Raw genomic sequence first — 22,581 nt, 5'->3', positions numbered from 1 at the left:
AAACAGATGGGAACAGACACATGAAAAGATGCTCGACATCACTAATATAAGGGAAATGCAAATCAAAACCACAATGAGATATCACCTCACACCATCAGAATGGGTGTTATCAAAAAGACAACAAATAACAAGTGTTGGGGAGGATGCAGAGAAAAGGGAACCGTCACACACTGTTGGTGGGAATGTAAATAGATGCAGCCACTGTGGAAAACAGTATGGTGATTCTTCAAAAAATTAAAACTAGAACTACCATATGATCCAACAATTCCACTCCTGGGTATTTATTCAAAGGAAATGAAAACATTAAGATATATGCACCCCTATGTTCATTGCAGCATTATTTACAATATCCAAGATATGGAAGCAACTTAAGTGACCACCAACAGATGAATAGATAAAGAAGATGTGGTGTATATATGCAATTGAATACTATTCAATCACATAAAAGAATGAAATCTTGCCATTTTTGACAACACGGATGGACCTGGAGGGTATTATGCTAAGTGAAATAAGTCAGACAGAGAAAGACAAATACTGTATGATTTCATTTATATGTGGAATCTACACAAAACAAAACAAAGGAACAAACATAGCAAAACAAAAATGGAGTCATAGATACAGAGAACAAACAAGTGGTTGCGGGGGGAGGGGAGTGGGGGAAGGAGAGACGTAGGGGAGAGAGATTAAGAGGTACAAACTTTCAGTTACAAAATAAATGAAAAACAATAATGAACTCATGAATTTTTATATATTCAATGTGTTTAAGTCAATTGCAGCCATTTTTTCTCTTCAGTGCTCAAAATGTCGCATCTCTTTTCAACCCATCTCTGGTTCCTATGTCCTTTGATATGATCCAGTTAATCCTGATAGTTTCCTCGGTTTCAGGCACACATGTACACACACACACACACACACACACACACTCACAGAGTCTCAATCCATCTTGTACATTTCCTGTTTCAAGTTTGGAATCAATCATTTTCCAAGCACCTAACAGGTGGGGAATTTCCAGTAGACCACACTTTTGACACTAAGGGTGATCATTGCTTCTAGGCTACCATTTGTTTCTAAGTCTTTTCAGTGTGTGAACTAGGAAATATGCATTTTTCAAAATTGTGTGAAACACAAAACATAAAATTTACCATCTTCACTATTTTCAAGAGTATAGTTCAGTAGTATTAAGTACATTCACATTGTTGTACAACAATCTCCAGAATACTCTTCGTCTTGCGAAACTGAAACTCTACACCCATTTGTTGCTGTTGACAACTCTCCATTCTCCCAACCCCTAATCCCTAGCAACCACATCTTCACTTTCTGTCTCTATGAATTTGACTATTCTAAGTACCTCATATAAGTGGAATCATACAATATTTGTCTTTTTTGACTACCTTATTTCACTTAGCTTGATGTCCTCAGGCTCATCCATGTTGTACCATGTGTCAGAATTCTCTTCCTTTTAAAGACTGAATCATCTCATTGTATGTATGTACTGTGTTTTGTTTATCTGTTCATCCATGGATAGACATTTGGATTGCTTCCACCATTTGACTATTGTGAATAATGCTGCTGTGAACATGGATGTACAAATATCTTCTGGTGACCTCGCTTTCAATTCTCATAGCTATGTACCCAGAAGTAATTGCTGGATCCTGTGGTAATTCTATTTTCATTGTTTTAAAAAAACCACCATAATTTTTCCACAGCAGCTGCACCATTTTACATCCCTGTCAGTAGTCACAAAGCTTCCAGTTTCTCCACATCCTCAGCCTGTACTTTGTATTACTTTTTTCTATAGTAGCCATTCTAATGGGTTTAAAGTGGTATCTCATCGTCGTTTTGATTTGCAATTCCCTAATGATTAGTAATGTTGAGTATCATATGCTTATTGGCCATTTGTACATCTTCTCTGGAGAAATGTCTGTTCAAGTCCTTTGCCCATTTTTTATTGCATTGTTTTTTTGTTGTTGAGTTGAAGTTCTTTATATATGCTGGATATTACCCCCTTATCACATATATGATTTGCAAATATTTTCTCCCATCCCATAGGTTGCCTTTACATTCTGTCCATTGTATCCTTTGATACACAGAAGCTTTTAATATTGATGTAGTCCTATTTGTCTATTTTTACTTTTGTTGCCTGTGTTTTTGTTGTCACATCTGAAAAGTTGTTGCCAAATCCAATGTCATGAATCTTTTCTCCTATGTTTTCTTCTAAGAATTTTATAGTTTTGGGTCTTATGTTTCAGTCTTTGATATATTGTGAGTTAATTTTTTTTTTTAACATCTTTATTGGGGTATAATTGCTTTGCAGTGGTGTGTTAGTTTCTGCTTTATAACAAAGTGAATCAGTTATACATATACATATGTTCCCATATGTCTTCCCTCTTGCGTCTCCCTCCCTCCCACTCTCCCTATCCCACCCCTCCAGGCTGTCACAAAGCACTGAGCTAATATCCCTGTGCCATGCGGCTGCTTCCCACTAGCTATCTACCTTACTACGTTTGTTAGTGTGTATATGTCCATGACTCTCTCTCGCCCTGTCAAAGCTCACCCTTCCCCCTCCCCATATCCTCAAGTCCGTTCTCCAGTAGGTCTGCGTCTTTATTCCTGTCTTACCCCTAGGTTCTTCATGACATTTTTTTTTCTTAAATTCCATATATATGTGTTAGCATACGGTAGTGAGTTAATTTTTTAAAAATTTATTTTATTTATTTATTTTTGGCTACATTGGGTCTTTGTTGCTCTGCGTGGCCTTTCTCTAGTTGCGGAGAGCGGGGGCTACTCTTCGTTGCAGTGCGTGGGCTTCTCATTGCGGTGGCTTCTCTTGTTGTGGAGTATGGGCTCTAGGCACGCAGGCTTCAGCAGCCGCGGCTCACAGGCTCTAGAGCGCAGGCTCAGCAGTTGTGGCGCATGGGCTTAGTTGCTCCGTGGCACGTGGGATCCTCCCGGACCAGGGGCTCAAACCCATGTCCTCTGCATTGGCAGGGAGATTCTTAACCACTGGGGCACCAAGGAAGCCCTGTGAGTTAATTTTTTATATGGTAAAATGTAAGGATCCAACTTTTGCATGTGGCTATCCAGTTTTCCCAATACTATTTGTTGGAGAAATTGTTCTTTCCCCATTGAATAGTCTTGGCACCCTTGTTGAAAATCATTTGAGCATATATGTGAAGATTTATGGGCTCTCTATTCTTTTCCATTTGTCTGTATATCCATCTTTATGCCAGTACCACACTGCTTTGATGACTGCAGTTTTCTGATAAGTTTTAAAATCAGGAAGTTATGAGACCTCCAAATTCTTCTTTTTCAAGACTATTTTGGCTATTCAGGGTCCTTTGAGTTTCAATATGAATTTAGGATAATTATTTCTACAAAAAAAAAGTCATTGGGATTTTGATAGGGGTTGCACTGAATCTACAGATCACTTTGGGTAATACTGATATGTTAACGATATTAAGTCTTACAATCCATGAACATGAGATGTTTCTCCATTTATTTGTTTCTTCTTAATTTCTTTCAGCAACGTTTTACAGTTTTCAGTGTACCTTTGTGGTTAAGGTTACTCCTAAGTATTTTATTCTTTTTGATGCTATTGTAAATTGAATTGATTTCTTAATTTCCTTTTTGAATTGTTCATTATACAAGCACAACAAATTTTTGTGTATTGATTTTATATCCTACAACTTTGCTGAAAAGAACTAACAGTTGTGAGTGTGTGTGTGTGTGTGTGTGTGTGTGTATAATCTTTAGGGTTGTATACAAATTAGATTGTGTCCTCTAAAAACAGACATAATTTTAGTTTTCCTTTCCAATTTGGATGCCTTTTGTTTCTTTTTCTTGCTTAATTGCTGTCTAGGATTTCCAGTACTGTGTTGAATAGAAGTGGTGAAAATGAGCACCCATATCTTGTGATATCTTGTGATCTTAGAGGAAAAACTCTCAGCCTTTCACAATTGAGAATGATGTTAGCTGTGGGATTTTCACATATGGTCTCTATTATCTCGAGGTAGTTTCCTTCTATCCCTAGTTTGTTGAGTGTTTTTACCATGAATTAAATGGAATATTTTTAATAGCAAGATTTAGAATGAAAGCTGCAGTAAGCAGTTGCTTTCAAAAATGTTATTTTAATGTTACTTGGTAATATTCCATGGTATTGAAATAATCATCATACTAGTTGCTAAATAAATAACGAATGATACTGGGACTTCCCTGGTGGCCCAGTGGTTAAGACTCCCTGCTTCCACTGCAGGGGGCGTGGGTTTGATCCCTGGTTTGGGAACTGTGATCCCACATGCTATGCGGCATGGCCAAAAAAAAAATGAGCAAGTACTTATTCATTCAATGACTATTTCTTTGCTCTCTACTTGTTCCAGGCACTTCTGGGAGCTGGGATAGGCAGACAAATTAGCTGCTCTTCTGGAGTTTGCACTTTAGTGGAAGAAGATAGAAAATTACCAAAGAAAAAATAAGTAGAAAAATATCAGCTAGTGACCGGTGCCATGCAGAGATTTAAACTATGGCAATGTGATGGAGAGGGCCTGGGAGGCTACTTTAGGTTGGGGGTTAGAAAGACCTTCTAAAGATGTGATAGTTAAGCTGAAATCTTATTGACAAGAAGGAAGTAGACATGTGAAGAGCATTTCAGGTAGAGGGAATGACAAGCACAAAAACTCCAAGATAGGAACATGCTTGGTGAAGTCATGGAAATATGGCTAAAGTGTAGTGGGCAAAGGGGAGATGGTTTAAGATGAGGTCAAAGAAGACAGGTGGTGATATTATTTTCAATGAAAGAGAAGCAATATAATCGTATATGTAAAGCACTACGTTAGACATATAAACACATCAGATACAGTCACTGCCCTTAAGAAAGATAGAATCTTATAAGACGTCTAATGAAAACTACGTACCTGATCAACATTGGAATAATTTGATTCAACGATCTCAGCTATGCCTGTATGCTTGTTCGCATGATATATAACAATGATAATCTTGTGTCATCCTTTCCTTCTTGAGAAAAAAATATAATACCCATATATGTGTATGTATTATATATTTCAATTAAGAGGTAGACAAAGAGTAACATAGATGGAGATGAAAATGTCCCCTTATTATTATTGGAAATGCTGGTATTGGAGAACATGGGTTATATGTGCAAAGAGATTGACGTTTTATTCCTGACCTTCAGAATTACAGACTTACCTGACTAGTCGCAGTGGAGGTGGAACAGGGCAGACAATATCTCTTGTGTAAAATCACAAAAGAGATCAGAGACGGTAAAGTGCAGTGAATAAACGTCTGGACCCTAGAACCAGACTGCCTGCGTACCAATCTTTGTTCTGTTACTTATTCGTTTTTCAAAGTAACCTCTCGTCTCAGTTCCCTTGCCCATAGATGTGGATAATACTAACGCCACTTCGGGCTTCCCAGGTGGTGCAGTGGTTGAGAGTCCACCTGCCGATGCAGGGGACACGGGTTCGTGCCCCGGTCCGGGAAGATCCCACATGCCGTGGAGCAGCTAGGCCCGTGAGCCATGGCCGCTGAGCCTGCGCGTCCGGAGCCTGTGCTCCGCCACGGGAGAGGCCACAACAGTGAGAGGCCCGCGTACCGCAAAAAAAAAAAAAAATACTAACACCACTTCATATAAAGAATTACGCACAATGTGTTCTTCATCTTGTTCATTATGCACACATAATACTTATTAAATATCTTTCCATAATCAATGCATTCACTTCTAACTCATTCTTTTTTAAAGCTGTTGATTATTTCATTCCGTGGACGTATTAGAATTTATTTAATCAATTTTGCCATTTCCTGAATGTCACACAGTTGGAATTGTACAGGATGCAGGCTTTTCAAAAACTGGCTTCTTTCACTTAGTAACATACATTTACGTTTCCTCCCTGTCTTTTCATGGCTTGACAGCTCGTTTCTTTTTAGCACTGAATAATGTCCCATTGTCTGGAGGTACCGTGGTTTATTTACCCATTCACTTACTGAAGGTCATCTTGGTTGCTTCCAGGTTTTGGCAGTTATGAATAAGTCAGTATAAACATTCGTGTGCAGGTTTTTGTGTGGACAGTTTTTCAGCTCCTTTGGGTAGATACCAAGGAGGGTGATTGCTAGATCATATGGTAGGAGTATGTTTAATTTTGTAAGAAGCTGCCAAACTGCCTTCCAGAGTGGCTGCACCATTCTGCGTTCCCACCAGCAATGAATGAGAGTTCCTGTTGCTCCACATCCTCACCAACATTTGTAGTATCAGTGTTCCAGATTTTGGCCATTCTAGTATGTGTGTAGTGGTATTTCACTGTTGTTTTAGTTTGAAATTCCCTAATGACATATGATGTTGAGCATCTCCTCCTGTGCTTACTTGTCTTCTGTGTATCTTCTCTGGTGAAGTGTCTGTTAAGGTCTTTGGCCCATTTTTTAATCAGGTTATTTGTTTTCTGATTATTAAGTTTTAAGAGTTCTCTGTATATTTTGGATAACAGTCCTTTATCAGCTATGTCTTTTACAAATATTTTCTCCCTACTGGTGAAATTTTAATTGATGAGTTTCATTTCTACAGCCAATGTTCTGACTGTAAGAGAAAAACAGTCTAGCTGACATTTTAGGCATGTGGCAGCCATAAGCAGTTATAAATAGGGAATTCTTGTGATCATAGACTGAAAAGCCTATGACATCAGCCAACAACAATGCAGAAATCCTAAAAGAGAAGAGCCACAGGGCTTGTTATTCTTAATACTAAATGGAAAATATTCTTGGGAAGTATAATTAAAATTAATTTAGAATTGTTCTCAATCTAATTAAAAATTTACAACAGTTTTCAATCAGGGTGATTTTTAGATATAATTTGAAGGCATTTAAGTCCTAGTATGTAAAGTTGGAAATTTGAAATAAAATGTTCTGGTTTTCCTTTGAAATTTATTTTACATTGAAAAGTAAACACAAACAGCACACTCTTTAGTCATGTGGTTTGATCACAGAAGATTGTACTTTCTCTGTTCTACCTCCTACAGGTTAAATAACACTGCAGGGAAAATCTTATTATTGCAAAATATTTGGAGGTGTATCTGATGTTTAAAAAAATTGCTTTAGATAAAATTAATTAGTACACAAGTCAAGATTCCAAGCCCACAACAACAAAGAAATGTGTTTAGGCTCCTGGTCTATAAAAGGGACTTTGTTTAAAATAGTGATTTTTTAATGTTTTGGGATTAAGATCCCATGAAAACCAGAATTATCCGCAAAAATGCAGATCTATATGTTTAAGTGAAATTGTGTCTATAGTTTTGGGGGGCCATGGATTCATTGTTTCCCATACCCAGGCACACGGCAAGAACTCTCTCTAAAATGTTATGGGGATTAATTTGGGGGAGGAGGGCTGTATCACTTACCAAACAAACACACCTTTCAGCTAACCTACTTGTCCCACTCCCTGATGAATCTGGCCCCAAATCCAGCTGCTCCTAATTCAAATTGCCAAATTTTCTCAAGATACTCAAAAGTATTTACATGAGGAGAGAAATAATGTTGTTTTAGAGTCTCTAGCCATAAGTTGCTGGTAGCACCATCATTTCCTGTACTGAGTGACCCCAGTTCCTAAAAATACCTCCAGCACTATTCAACTGCTTACATTTGGCATAGTCTTCATTCTTATTTGGGAAGGCACATTCCCTTCTCCAGCTGAAGAAACTCAGTGTCTGAAAAGAGCTGCCTAAAAACACTGTTCCCTCCGGGCTCTTAAAAATGTTCAGCCTCTGAAAGCTGGCAGGGAGTGCTCACACCCAGCGGAGGCAATACTCCATGGACTGAGCGAGAAAAAAATGAGCACACTATATATGGAAAACAGGAAGCTGAACAGTTGAGGCAGCCTTACTCATACGTGGCCCATGTTCAGATCCATACCCAGCAACCGTGAACTGCCTAGAAAAGGAAAAGACTCAGTGGCTAGCCCTAAGCTAGAAGGCAGACTGTTCTGACACTTTTCCAGCTTACTTTTAAATAAGCAAAGGAATAAAGCACTAACTAAAGCCTCAGGATGGGCTAGTCCAGTACACTGCCACATACCGTACATACACAGTTGCTGATGACCTTGTGGCAAACCCATGGTTCCTCTGGCAGTTATAACAGGGTATTGAGCAGTGTTCACTCAGTCAAGCTCCAAGGACAAAAATAAGAAGTTGCAAAATAAATGAACTTCCAGTTTCTTTGCAATATTTGATTATTTGTATGTTATTTGTATATTTGGAGACAGAAAAAGGAGGAACCAGAGGACCGTCTCAACATTCCTTGGTTTTCAAAATGTTAATAATTCCCAGGGCTATTTTTTTTTTAAGCCAGGGCACAGAGATTCACACTGTAATAGAGAGAGTTTAGTGTCTTAGGTAAAGGAATGAAGTTATTTATGATTCAGAAGCACATCCACGTACGTATTATAGGGAATTATCGGAGACTTCTATTCCTTCTAACATCATCCGCTCATCTTTTTCTTTTTTTATGTTTAAAGAAGGTGGCAGATGAGAAAAATATATCCAGATCACTCTGTAGAAACATTTCTTAGAAAAGCAGCTGAAGGCTTACCTAGCCACTGGCAATCAATCTGCTCCGGAAGCCATCGCACACTTTTACAATGGTATTTAAAACCCAAGTCTGTTGATCAGCCAAGCTACTTTCTAGGGTTTTCTTTCATTAAAATTTCTGGTAGGGCATCTATATCACATAGGAGCTGCCTAATTCATTTCACCTATCCCCACACAATTTTTTTCCTGATGATCAGTGTTGGAATTGGTCTTCACCTGTAAATCTGGGATCTGATTTGCATGGTGTCCCTATGCATCCCCTTTGAATTGTTAAAATTACTTTTTTTTTCCCTCGTTGTCTGGACACTTATTTATAGGGTGATGATACAATCTATCATCTGTATCAGGATGTACTTTTGAGAATGAAAAGGGGTGCTATTAATAATTATGCTTGGACAACACACAAACTGGGGTTATCTGGACATACTGGGACACAAAGTCATACTTATTTTTTTCTAAAATAAATTTATTTATTTATTAATTTATTATTTTTGGCTGCATTGGGTCTTCGTTGCAGCACAAGGGCTTTCTCTAGTTGTGGCGAGCAGGGGCTACTCTTCATTGCGGTGTGCAGGCTTCTCATTGTGGTGGCTTCTCTTGTTGCAGAGCACAGGTTCTAGGCATGCAGGCTTCAGTAGTTGCAGCATGGGGGCTCAGTAGTTGTGGCACATGGGCTTAGTTGCTCCGTGGCGTGTGGGATCTTCCTGGACCAGGGCTGGAACCCGTGTCCCCTGCATTGGCAGGTGGATTCTTAACCACTGCACCACCAGGGAAGTCCCCACACTGTTTATTTAAAACTGATCTGATATCGGTTGAGCCATAATGTGCCAGCCAATGGTCAAGACCAAAACATTTTTGTCTTGGGTATACTCCTATTCTCACAATGCAGGTATTCACCCTTTGCTCTAACCCCGTGGAGTCTTGCCCAAGTGATATGATTATTGCAATTGGAAAATCATTTATAAATGAATGTGTACTAAAATATTTGCCTGTAAAATGTTATAGTTTAGAGGCTTTTCCACTTTCAAAAGATTGAAAAGGCTTCAAGTTATCACGGGATGATTTGTGGCTTACTGGAAAGGATAATATTTGACAGGCTGAGTCCCAAAAGTGTTCAAACTGCAAGAGAAAGACAGCATTCCACTCCTGAGTCGACATTGACTCACTCCCACTCCCAATTCTGTATTCCATAATCATGTGATTAAAAACAAGTGGAGTCATATTCATGACATGTTTCTTTAATTTCTTGTTTCCTCAAAGCTCATGACTTCTGTACATAAATTGCTTCTCACACTTTAGTTTAGCCAAATGTTCTGATGTGGTCCCAGGGGAGCAAAAGGACCCATTTATTCATTTGTCAACTATTAGCTGAGCCCCTATTGTGTGACCTGGAACAGTGTTTGACACGGGGATTAAAAAGATGACTACACTGCCTTTGAAATAATTTAGTGTTGTGCAAATGTGAACCTCTCAATATTCTTGTGGCAAATCACATAAGGATGAAAGTTCTGGGAAATGTAGTGCAAATCAAGCATGGATAAATTACGCTTTACCTTTGGAACTGTAATCTATGCTGAGACCAGGCCAGTTCTGATCAATTTTGGAGTGGTATAACCAGTATCTTTAAATTCAAGGATGTTGAGGTCCACTGGATTATTAATATAGAAACATTATTTTTAAATTTTTTTAAAGTACAGTTGATTTACAATGTTGTGTTAGTTTCAGGTGTCCAGAAAAGTGATTCGGTTATATATATAATATTTATGATATGTATTATATACATATTTTCAGATTTTCCATTATACGTTCTTATAAGTTATGGAATATAGTTCCCTGTGCTGTATACAGTAGGTCCTTGTTGTTTATCTGTTTTATATATAGTAGTGTGTATATGTTCATCCCAAACTCCTAATTTATCCTACCCCCCCCTTCCCCTTTGGTAACCATGGGATTGTTTTCTATGTCTGTGAGTCTGTTTCTGCTTTGTAAGTAAGTTCATCTGTATCCTTTTTTAGATTCCACAAATAAGGAAACATCATTTAGTCTCTTAGGTTTGGTCATCCATTAAGTGGGAAAAATCATTCTCATTTCTTTAGAGGTTTCCAGAGGTTATCTAACAAACAGATTCGATTTTGCTGGCGAGCAACGGGCAAAATTTCCATAGATGGGATTGTTTTGTTTTCTCTTATTTAAGATTGGCAGCCAAATGGGCATCGCGGCTTCTAATCTCCCCCAAATGAAACACCAGTTTCACAAATCAAATAATTCGAGTTCTGTGCCCAACAGGGTGCTACAGCTCACCACGTGGCAACACACATTTTCTGCTAACAGAATGGCAGCCTGCCAGCAGCATATTCTGAGTTACCGGGTTTCAGTATGATGCCGGTTGGCACAAGTTTCAATCCTCTTTATCAAAATGCGCCCAGCCATGCTCATAATGAAATGTTTCACTTCTCTTAAATGTCCCTTCTCCAGCCCCCTGTCCACCTACTCAAAAAAGTGAGGATGAACAGAAACTGTATCAAGGATGAAACTTTTCCTTCTCATCCCTGTGCCCCAGATTAGCCTAACAAAAGCTGCTCCCCAACTCACCAGTTTTTCTCTAAAACTTTCCTCATCTCCATCTTTCCTGGCACCCATTTCCTCCCTGAGTCTTCCCCTTTCTCAAAGACATAAGTCAAGCAAATCCTCACGCCAGAAAAATACCGGCTTTAGCCACTTCCCTTCCAAAAGGGAAACGTTTTTGGTCCCACGAAGCCTTGCAAGGTGAGTGACTAAGTGTCTCGATTTGTCGGGCACTGAGGCGGCTCCCGGGAGGCAGGGCTTCCAGGGTTCAAAACCGGGCAGTCCTGGGCCAGCCGGACGGACCGCGGGCCGGACAGACGTGGGGCTTTGAGGAAGCAGCGCCTAAGACAGGCCGAGAAGGAGGCTCCGGAATTCCCTCACGGGAGGATATTACGGTGCGCAGGGCCGCGCAAACCCTCCCTCTCCCGTCAGCAAAGGAAACTGAGGCACCGCGAAGGCCGCGGCGGAGTCTGTCGCCCGACCCTGCCGCTCCTTTGTCCCGGGGGCCCCCTTCTCTCCCCCGGTCCCGCACCGCCCCTGCCCGATTCCTCCCCCTCCCCCAGCAGGCGCGGCTGACGCGGCCCGAGAGGAATGCGCTTCCGGAGGGAGAGGGCGGCGGCGGCGGCGGCCTGAGGAGCGGGATCGCCGCGCCTGGGAGGCGGTGCCGCGGGGGTCGTTTCCTGCCGGGAGGCGGCCCCACGCCGCTGAGTCTCCTCCTCCCGCCCGAGAGGAGGAGGCGGAGCCGCTGCCGCCGCGCCCGAGCCCGAGCCCGAGCCCGGGAGGCCAAGTCAGCCCTGGGGACAGGCCGAGCGGGAGCCGCGGAGCACAGGCCGAGCCGACCGCGCGGGCTGGACGCCGCGGGAGAAGGTGGGCCCGGGCGGGCGGCGTGTTCGGTGCGCGGCCGGGCCAGGGCAGCGGGGCAGGCGTGGGGGCCGCGGCCTCGGGGCGGATTCCAGTCGTTGGGCGGGGGAGGAAGTCGGGCCGCGCCCGCTCCCGGACCTTCCCGGCCGGGGGACGTCGGAGGGCGCTGGCCTGCCCGGGCTCTGCCCCCCCTCCCGAACCGCGGTCGCGGAGGCCCGGGACCGGGACTCTCCGCTCGGACGCTGGCCGTGGGCACTTACCCCGCGGGCTAGGCGCGGACGGGCCTCCGCGGGCCGGCGTCCGGGGAGCGGCCTTGACCCCGGCTGCCCCGAGACGCCGGCTGCCCCGAGAAGCCGGCTGCCGGGCCTCCACGCGGGGACCACTCACCCCCGGCTCCAGTTCTGCGCCTGGGGCGTCGCTGAGCCGTCGGGAAACGGGACGCGGGGTCGGCGCGTCCTGTGGGCCCTTTCCCCTAATGCTGGGTGTAGACGCCGCGGCGGTGTCCAGGGCTAATGCCCGAACTGTGCCTGATTCGTGCCGTTCCTTATGTTTCAGAACAAGTTGAAGTTTTAAGAATGCTAGTATTTAATGCCTGAGCAATTTTTGTTTCATCAGATTTGTGCTTTTGAGTCAAAACGTAGCGCTAGTAAATTACGCTCTTTAAGGTTCCAATTCCCCATCTGTAAAATGGGAACAATACCTACACTAATAATAAAACTAGTAACTGTTATAATAACGACAGTAAGGGCCAAGCTTAGCTCTACGCACTTTACTACGCATTTAATCCCGGAACCGGTCCGACGAGGTAGGTGCCGTTTTTATCCCTGTTTTACAAATGAAGAAACTGAGGCACAGGGAGCGTAAGTGGTCATCCAGCTGTATGAAGACAACCCGTGGGGTCTAGCAACCCATGTTTGAACCACAAGTAACTTTGCAAAAGTGCAGTGTAGTGAAAAGCAAATGTAAAATGGAAGACACCTAGAGTAGATGCTCAATAAATATTGACTACTTTTCTTTCCTTCTTGGTATATTAAAAAGATTTTTTAAAAAGTCTCAGCATGTGATTGGTAATGTTATTAGTAAGGTTTCTTTGGATCTGCGTTCCACAGAAATAGGTGGGTAGAATTACTGGGTTATTTTTTTGATTGTACAAAAATAACAAATGCTAATTGAATTTTGATTAGGCATCTTTCTTAAACTACATCCAGCGTTTACAATAGATTATGTAATAGACCACTTTAGAAATGACTAAGGGATTTTAGTTGCAAGTTACCTCTTCTAGATTTGTGGACATCTAGGCCCACGGGGTCAGGGCTTACTTAAGAGTCCCACTAAAATGTTCTATTTGAAAATAATTTTAGTTCATTGGTTGATAATAAATGAGGGACTGAATATGATTAACTGATAAATAGAAAACACATGAAACAAATCAATATTTTGGTTACAGGTGTTTGAGGAGAAAGCCATTTTACTCACCCTAAAATTCATTCCCTAGTTAAGAAGACAAGGGGATGTGGTTAATACTTTACTCCTGTGAATAGAAAGCAAACAAACTCCAAATTAAGTCATGTATGTCGACTTCACAGGCCTAAAACGTTAAGTTTTTATAATGTCGATTCTTTTTAAAAGAATGTTAAGTTCTGTATTAAGATTATTTTCCCAATATTCTGTGTGTGCACAGAATAGAATAGAATCAGCAGTATTGAAAATCACTGGATTTAGGTGGCTTTCTCCTCAACTTTCTGGTCAGTATAATTAAAAGCTGCCCCAAATTAGCATCACTGAATGACCATGTAGTTCTATATTGGGGTCGATAAATTCCTAACTCCTGGAGAAACTCTGGGGACATCTGGTCACTTTAAAAAAAATAGTGAAAATTAACAGTTTCAGATGGTGCTAGTTTTCATGGAATGCTTGCTGCTTAATAGCTTCATTGCTTGGCTTCTTGCCAAATTGTGGCTTACAGCGTTGGGGGTAATATAATATTGTATCTGAAGAAAATATATATTTTAAAAATCATTTTGTAAGTGCACTGGTTTGTTCTTAAGTACTCTGCTGGAGTGATGAGATGAAACATCTAACTGGTAAAAGCTTCTGAACTTTGAAGTTCTGAGAATTGTCATTTCTGAACGTGTATCAAGCTGAATTAGTATCTGAGAGGATTCATGTGGACTGACTTCCCCACTCTGCATGGAGAGTTAGGAGCTGTCAGGTTGTCAGTAGAATTCTAGAAGATCATATTGTGCAAACATGTAAATATCTTTTGTTGTGTTAGCAGGTCTATTCTGACTGGTTATATGTTGTGGGATTTTTGTCCTTTTATATTGCTATTGCAGAGGTGGGAGTCGGGGTCCGGAGGGTGGGCTTATAGGCGTATGAGTAGGGAAGAGTACATTAGTCTTCAGAACCCTGAAATGATAGCAGTATCTATAGCTGTAGAAAACTGAAAAAATTGTGTGTATCTAGGTTACAGGAGATGCAGTCCGTGAAACCCCCAGAACATTAGCAGCCTTCGAATATGTCAGTAGATGGGTGAAAAAAATGTGGTATCTCTTGTTCAGGAGCTGTATGCAAAAGGAGCTAAACTGTACTTTGTAAATTTCACATCTTTTTAAAGATGGCTAATTATGAGACTTTTACAGAGTTAAGTTTTATTTATAAAATAATTTAAAAAAAGCCTCTAAGCTTTATTTTGGGTTTGTGGCTTTGGAAGATAAGGTTAAGGTTAGCTGTATTTAGCAGTATGCTAAAGTGTGTGTATATCATCTCATCGTGAAATGTGTGTATGTGAGTGAAAAACTGCTTCAAATATACATAGTACATACATGTATAAACACACAATTATAGGACTGATTTCAGTAAACAGTCTCCAAAGTACAGCTTCCTGGACCCCAGGGATGTATAAAATAACTCACTGGAGTGTAGGAAGAAAATATTAGACTTAATTTTATATATATTTTTTAATCTCGTATTTTAAAGTTTAAACTTTTATTATGGTTTATAATATCTTACTGTATTGCTGTAGAAGTACATGTATTTTAATTGGTAAGTAAATACATATTTTGGAGTACATGTATGCTCAAGTTTTTTTTTTTTTAATAATAAAGGTGAGTATTAAAAAGCTTTGGAGATCTTGGTGTGGGGATGCCTTGGGTGGGGCTGCGAGGACTACTTATTTCGGAGGGAGGACGGGTCAGACCTGGTGTCCGAGGTAAGAGAGGAGAAAGGAACTGAAGTGGCCCGGGTCTCTGCTTAAGAGGTGCGCTTGGCCAAGGCAGGCAGCGCGACCACAAGGGGGTGGTGCTGGTCGCCTGGAGGGAGGGGAGTGCTGAACTCATCCTGCTGAGACAGCTGGGGTGTAGTGGAATATGCCCATTGCGAGCTCAAAACCAGCAGTCGGGCTGGGAGACTGAGATTGGGGAATTCCTCGTCTGTCAGTACTGGTTGACGCTCTAGGCTGCACATGAAAATACTGGAGAGCGTGTAGAGTGAAAAGGGGCCGCAGAGAGGCCCGGGGAACACTTTCACAGTCAAGGGCCGGGTGAAGGAAAAGGAATCTAGAAAAGCATTTTCCTTCCCCAATTTGTTTGAATTTCTGATTCCTTCCTATGACAGCTAAGTGAGTGACCTGGGTATTTTCAGGGATTTCCTGTGATGGGCATGTTTGAGGTGAAGAGAGAAGCATCATTAGGTAAGCGGTTGGATGCAGCAAAGGCTTCTTGATTGGGGAACTTGGGTTTTGGGCAAGCTGGGCCTGAACTTCTCTGGGACGATTGTTGGAACAGCTCACCTGAAAGGGCTTTGGTTTCTGCATCTGCACCATAAAGTGGTCTCTTGGTTTCTCTCTCTGTGTCACCGAAGAGCTGAAGGCCAGCTGTTGCATGACTTGGCCCTGCAGAGTGCAGGTCTTCCCTCTCCTGTGAGCAGCCATCCTCTCCTGCCCTTCACCCCAGAGGATAGGTGCTGTGCCAAGTCGTGGCTTTGAGAAGGCTGCCAGTGCTGGCTAGCCAAGTGGGTTACTGTTAGCTCTCTGTCTGGGTGGAGCTCTGTTGTCCATGCCTTTAAAAAAAAAAAAAAAAAAAAAAAAAATTTATTTATTTATTTTTGGCTGCGTTGGGTCTTTGTTGCTGCGCGCGGGCTTTCTCTAGTTGCAGTGAGTGGGGGCTACTCTTCGTTGCAGTGTGCGGGCTTCTCACTGTGGTGGCTTCTCTTGTTGCGGAGCACGGGCTCTAGGCATGCAGGCTCAGTAGTTGTGGCATGCGGGCTCAGTAGTTGTGGCTCGCGGGCTCTAGAGTGCAGGCTCAGTAGTTGTGGCTCATGGGCTTAGTTGCTCCGCGGCATGTGGGATCTTCCCGGACCAGGGCTCGAACCCGTGTTCTCTGCATTGGCAGATGAATTCTTAACCACTGTGCCATCAGGGAAGTCCCATCCATGACATTTTAATCCATCAGTGTACTGAGTGCCACTTCCCTGAGCAGTGCAGTGCTGAGTGGGTGTAGATCAAGGAGTTGACCTGCACCTTGCTGTTGAGGATACTATCTAGTTGGGACAAGTTGTGTTCAATCTAGGGAAACATAGCAAATACCACAGAATGTTTTACACAAGGTACTGTACCAGGTAATATTCTCTAATAGATTTTGAGGAAAAGATCAGCATTGGCTTAAGTGGTTTTGGAAGGCTGTGTAGAGGAGCTTGGAATGGTATGACCAAAGAGACGGGTGACAGATGTGACATGGTCAAAGGACAGTATAGTTAGAAGGGAGAGTACAGTCTAATTTAGCAAATAAATATTGCTTGACTACTTTGATATATAATCATACATATATAAGTATATATGCATTTGTAGTATAAATATATATAAATAAAATGAAGGCTGTGTAAAATGAAGGCCTGGATTCTTGCCCTCCAGCTCTAGTCCAGTGTGGTTCACAGACATTGATTACAATCAGTTATAATAGAAATTTGAATTAAAACAACACTGTGTTATTGAGCATCACTGAAGGTTTGTCATTTACTGCGCTAGACACTATCAAGAATATCTTTTGGGACAAAAAAAGGAGTAGTTAATTCGCTTATGGTGGTTGGTAAAGAGATTAAGAGAAATTTCAGAAAGGTAGAAGAAAAATTAATATTTTGTTGTAGGGAATGTAGTTTCAGTGGAGTGATGAGGAAAGCATTTACATGAAAAATTGTGTACCATTTGATGTGTGGAGGTCACATTTCCATGTACAAATGTTTATTGAATGAATCTGTAAATAACAAGCTTTCATAGTCTGTGAAATTAGGAATAATTACCTCCAGTATTTTATAGTTCATTATTTATTTCAGATAGTAATTTCTTTGCTTCTCAGAAGGCATGATGGTGGGTCATATTTGATTGTTGGAGGAAGAGATTGTAGTTTTAAAAGTTGCATTTAGTATTATGTTATTTTAGGAAAGCACAACAGAAACACAATAAGGAGTGGATTTGTGCTTACTAAAGAAGCATGGTTTAAACAGATTTCGAACCATTAATTAAGTAGTCACTCAGGTTCTTATGTTTAGAAGTCAGTGAATGAGTTGAAGCAGTAATCAAGTAAGCTGTGATCTGTAGGTCACTGTACAGATATTTGTTTTACATTCATGGTAATATTTTATCCTTGCAGTAGTTCTAAGGTAGACATTATTCTCAACAGTGCTGAGTAAAAGTGAGAAATTGATTTCTACCTATATTTAGTTAGGCTTTAAAACATTTATCTCCTCTCTCTCTCTCTCTATATATATATATGTATATATTTAAAATATATAAACATTTATATGCTTTAAAACATCTCCTCTCTCTATATATATATGTATATATTTAAAATATATAAACATTTATATGCTTTAAAACATTTATCTACTCTCTCTCTATATATATATTTATATATATATATATTTTAAATATATTCAGCACTATGTTTGTTTCAATCCAGTACAGGGCAGAGAAGAGATGTGACAAAAGATATGGTCAAAATTTATTAAAGTTTTGATCAAGTAAGAATTTTGGAGTGATCTACCTAAAAAGTAGATAAAATTACACAAGGGAACATAACTTACAATTCTCCTTAATTGAAATTATGTGGAACAAATCTTGCTTTTAAGTGGTTTTTGATACCATTAATTAAGGTGGTAAACTTTTTTCTGCTAGCTCCATTCATAGTTATCTTTGTAAACTTGTCCCAAAGTAAAATTTCTCAACCAAAGCAGTTGCTAACTTACTCTTCTTTTCCCTTCACAGGGAAAGGCAAAATCTATTAGACATGGCCAAGTATAAAGAAGGAACAGCTCACTAGTCTGGTTTGAAATATGTCAGTTGCTGGGTAGTATCTGTTGAGTGGAAGGAGGATCTCCGAAGAATTAAGTTCAGGCAACTTTTCATGCTCGTTTTGGATCAGCCCTTAATATTATGCCTTAATAGCTTTGTTTAATGTGTTTATTTTTTGCTTGTATTTTAAGTCCTTTTGCAGTCTTTGAGTTTATTTTGTGCCCCTTGACCAGTTTTTGGAATTTAATGCTTAATTCATTTTTTTTTTTTGGTCCTCATGTAAAGGCTATAACCTTTTTGATACGGGAGGTGGTGGTGGTATACCAGTTATCTACTTATTGGATCACTATTGGCTGTATCATAATGTTTCTAATTGCCTTGACTTACTTTGAATTCCCTGTGGTCAAGCCTGCTCCTCCTGGCATGTTGATTCTGTTCCTCATGTGTGTTGAGTTTTATAGAGGATTTCAACTTAAATTTCCTTCCTTATCTCTGTATACTTTTCCTCTAGTTTTGTGGTTTTACTGTTTCTGATTGCAATAAATTTATTTGAGATTTTCTAAATTCCTTGAAGAGCATAATGTGTTCATTCTCCTTTTTTTTTCAGAGAAGATTCTTCATTTTCTTTCTACTTTTTCTGCTGTAGAAATTTTTCTTAGATGTTCAGTTCCATGCCCTTACGTCTCCCCACTTCCAGCTTCTTTATCTTTGAGGCTGTTTATTTGCCCACTAAAAGTATGTCCATTCTTTATCTTTCCGTTGCAGTGTGTGGTGGGTGGTGATTTCCATGTTCTCATTTTCCTGGAGAAGGTGGGTAGAGTAGTCACTTGGGATGAATTTTGTTCTGTTACTCTGTAATAGAAGTATTAGCCCTGTTCCCAGGTTTCAGATTTTTTTGTAAGCCTGTAGCTTTGGAGCAGTTGAACCTTTGTTGTTGGAACTCAACTCAGGCTGTTACTACCTTTGGGCAAGAAGGGGTCAGTGCTCAAAAAAAGCTTTTTTTTTTCTTCTGGGTGTGAGTAGTGAATTTTAGAAAGTTTTCTACTTCAGACTACTATTTATCGACCACAGTGGGTGGAAAAGGACTTCAAAGGGGGTGTTGTCTTTGCCTTGGAGTACTCAACCTCCTCTCTTTCCTGTTCCCTCTCTTTTCCCCCTTTCATCTTATCTGCTAAGTTTTGTTAATCATTAATTCTAGTTTATTACTTGGGCCATAAGCACCTCCATGGTCACTACCACGCACCTCTTCCTGCCAGAGAGAGGGGAAAGATGTTTAGTTTTAATTGTTCTTCCTGCAAGGCGGAAAGGTGCTCTTGCCCCGGGGGAATTCATCCCCAAGCTCTCACTCTCAAATTTGATGGCATAGAGAAGAGCAGCCTCTCAGAGTTCCTTCCGTTTACATTCTCCCATCTGCTTGCTCTGTGTGGGGAGAAGCAGGATGAACTGCACGGTAATTCCCTGAGGCTTTCAGCTTGGCTCCGTGTTCCTTTTCTGGACTGTGTTGATTTGTAGATATTAGTCTATTATTGGACTATTTTTTTCCTTTTAAAAGCAGATACAGAAAATAGTGATGGTGTTACAGACTTGAGATGAATCTAACCTTATTATAGTTTTAGGAGAGGCTTATAATATATCTCAGTATAGGTATTTGAATCTTTTTCACCAGTAAGGTGAAAAGATTTAAAATGTTACGGGGTATAAAAAAGGAAGCAAGTTCTGTTCTCTGGAAAAGAGTATTTGACTGGTGAGAACTCTTAACCTTTCTTATTGGAAACCTACTTACATTGAAAGCTTGGGCTTTCGAATACTCCTGGGTTCCCAGCTTTGTCATCTGTGTGTCTGGTACATGGTAGATATGCAATAGGTATTTGTTGACTTGAATTTAATTAGTTGTATTGAATAAAAATGTGTTCTTGTGCAAAGATTTTGTAGGAATAAATCTTTTGTGGATGACTTCCTTTTGTACTATGACCTTTTGGGCATAGTTGGCTTCTGGGCACCAAATTTTAAAACTTGAAGTAAATGTAATAAAAGTAATTTTTCTCTCAAGTGTAATTGTTTAATTTCTACAAATAAAGTACTTATAAAATTTATGAAGATTTTATCTGTAAATGTAAAAAGAAATGCCAAATGAGTGATTTGTCACATTGTTAAAAACATTAATAGATAATAAGTGTGTATTTAAAAGTTTGAACAGCTCATAAAACCACATTTAACCTTGATGAATAAAGATGAGTTTACAGTGGAGATAAAAGTAATTATGTACAATTTTTGACAAGGGGAACAATTGCACGTATTTGAGGTTGTTAACCACTAAAAGCAGATTGTTTCGGGGAGGTGTTTAACATTATTTACTGTTCAAGGGATGAGTTATGACCCTTTAGATAAAATTAAGCATATTAAGAAATATTAGGATGAAATGCTTTTGTAGGAATGAGACCATAACTTGTGGGTATACTCATGAAATTTGACAGTTAAAATACTTTTGGCCTCCAATCACTTTGAAGGACTAAGAAATAAACTCACAGAACAATTTAAGTCCTTTCCATTTCTGTGCTCTGAGTCACTTCTAACAGTAGAAGGATGTTCTTTTATCTTTAAAATAGTGACTGAGTAGGCCTTCAAAAAATTGTGGTTTCATGGAGCACAAAGTCAGGTCATAGCTTCAGAATTCAGATGGTCTGGTTTCAGTTCTACCTGTGCAACTTTGGAGAAGTTGTTTAACCTCTCTGTGGTTTGGTCTCCTCATATGTAAAACAAAGGTAATATCATTCCCAACCTTGTAGAGTTACTTAGAGAAAGTAGTTAGCTGCTTTATTTTTATTATTATTGTCATCGTTATAGTCATTTGAAGGTGTCGGAATAAAAGTAAGATAACTTTCTGTTACAAATTACCTTAAAGCACCAAAACCTCAGTTACTGTATTACTCTTGTCTGCACCTGGTGCGCCTCGTCCGGCCTCTTCTGAATGAGCAGATCTCCTGTTTAAGTAGTCCTCAGTGGGCAGCAGTCCCTGAGCGAACCAAACTGTTACAAGCTTCTGATCCAAGTTTCTCCTGTATCTTTTCAGGGCAGTTTCCTTCTTTCTTTTTGCCTCTGCTAGATTTGCTTCCCCATGACAGAAGAAGCCTCAAGTCATTCTTCCTTATTTCTATTTGTATTAGGTATGTTATCCTCCACCCTGATCTTTTTTTAAGGTGATTCGTGATACTAACATTCAGAAATATCTGTGCTTTATCTAATGTAGTAATAAAAAGCACTGAGGTTTTGCTGCTTTTATTGTTTTACATACAATTTGTTCTAAATATAATTGTTAGAAAGTAGAATAATCCTACTTAAATGTGGAACTGAAAATATTATCTAATTATACTTAACATAATTAGTATCTAATTAATATAATAATTAGCATCTGATTAAACCTTATTATATACAGTATAAGGTTTTGATGTCATATCAAAATAATATTTGAGTGGCTATAAAAATCAATCTTAATCTATTGTTTGCAGTTGTGTTCTTTCTAACCCTTACACTTTATCCTTTCTTCCATATCTTGTGTTTCACGTAACATGGGTCAATTCAGAGTTTTTGGTTATAATTATGATTGAAAAAAAGCAAAACATTCAAACATGGTTACTTTTTAAAAAAAATTTTTTTTTTAATTGGGGTATAGTTGTTTTACAGTGTTGTGTTAGTTTCTACTGTACAGCGAAGTGGAGTTCCCTGTGCTGTACAGCAGGTTCTTGTTATCTATTTTATACATATTAGTTAGTGTATATATGTCAATCCCAATCTCCCAATCTATCCCACCCACCCTTTCCCCACTTGGTGTCCATATGTTTGTTCTCTACGTCTTTGTGTCTATTTCTGCCTTGCAGACAGGTTCATCTGTACCATTTTTCTAGATTCCACATATGTGCATTAATATGCAATACTTGTTTTTCTCTTTCTGACTTACTTCACTCGGTATGACGGTCTCTAGGTCCATCCATGTCTCTACAAATGACCCAATTTCGTTCCTTTTAAAAACATAGTTACTTCTTTATTGAATCAAGTTGTTGAGCTCCAGCTGTAATGTGTAGTAATAATGATAACAAGTACCATCTAGGGAGTGCTTACAGTGTGCCAGATGCTGTTTTAAATGCTTTATATTTACAACTCATTTAAACTTCACATAACCCCTATAAGGTAGGAACTACCTTGCCCATTTTAAAGATGAAGAAACCGAGGCATAGATTAAATAACTCCAGTATCACCTACCTAATTAGGGGTTGATCAGAGGTTTCA

The 22,581-nt window shown here is 39.9% G+C and overlaps 1 protein-coding gene across 26 annotated transcripts in view; it reads left to right on the top strand.

Annotated features, from left to right (window-relative positions):
• ITGB1 (integrin subunit beta 1) overlaps positions 1 to 22,581 on the top strand; it is an 81,509-nt gene that overhangs the window by 26,316 nt on the left and 32,612 nt on the right. For 4 of the 26 annotated variants that reach the window (XM_032622475.1, XM_032622473.1, XM_032622470.1 and 1 more), the window contains exon 1: positions 11,791 to 12,017. The exons of 5 other annotated variants lie outside the window; for them this stretch is intronic. Coding sequence is in view for 1 of the 21 variants with exons in the window: in XM_032622452.1 (XP_032478343.1) it covers positions 19,736 to 19,747 (12 nt within the window). In the remaining 20 variants the exon portion in view is untranslated. Of the gene's footprint in view, positions 1 to 11,074; positions 11,352 to 11,446; positions 12,018 to 15,374; positions 15,703 to 19,638; positions 19,748 to 21,367; positions 21,462 to 22,581 lie in introns of those variants that run through there. 17 more of the 26 variants (XM_032622478.1, XM_032622471.1, XM_032622448.1 and 14 more) reach the window with 13 other exon arrangements.

The sequence above is a fragment of the Phocoena sinus genome, chromosome 2, assembly GCF_008692025.1.
Source record: "Phocoena sinus isolate mPhoSin1 chromosome 2, mPhoSin1.pri, whole genome shotgun sequence".
Taxonomy (NCBI): domain Eukaryota; kingdom Metazoa; phylum Chordata; class Mammalia; order Artiodactyla; family Phocoenidae; genus Phocoena; species Phocoena sinus.
The sequence above is the reverse complement of the archived record's forward strand: the minus strand, read 5'-3'. Positions and strand labels throughout refer to the sequence as shown.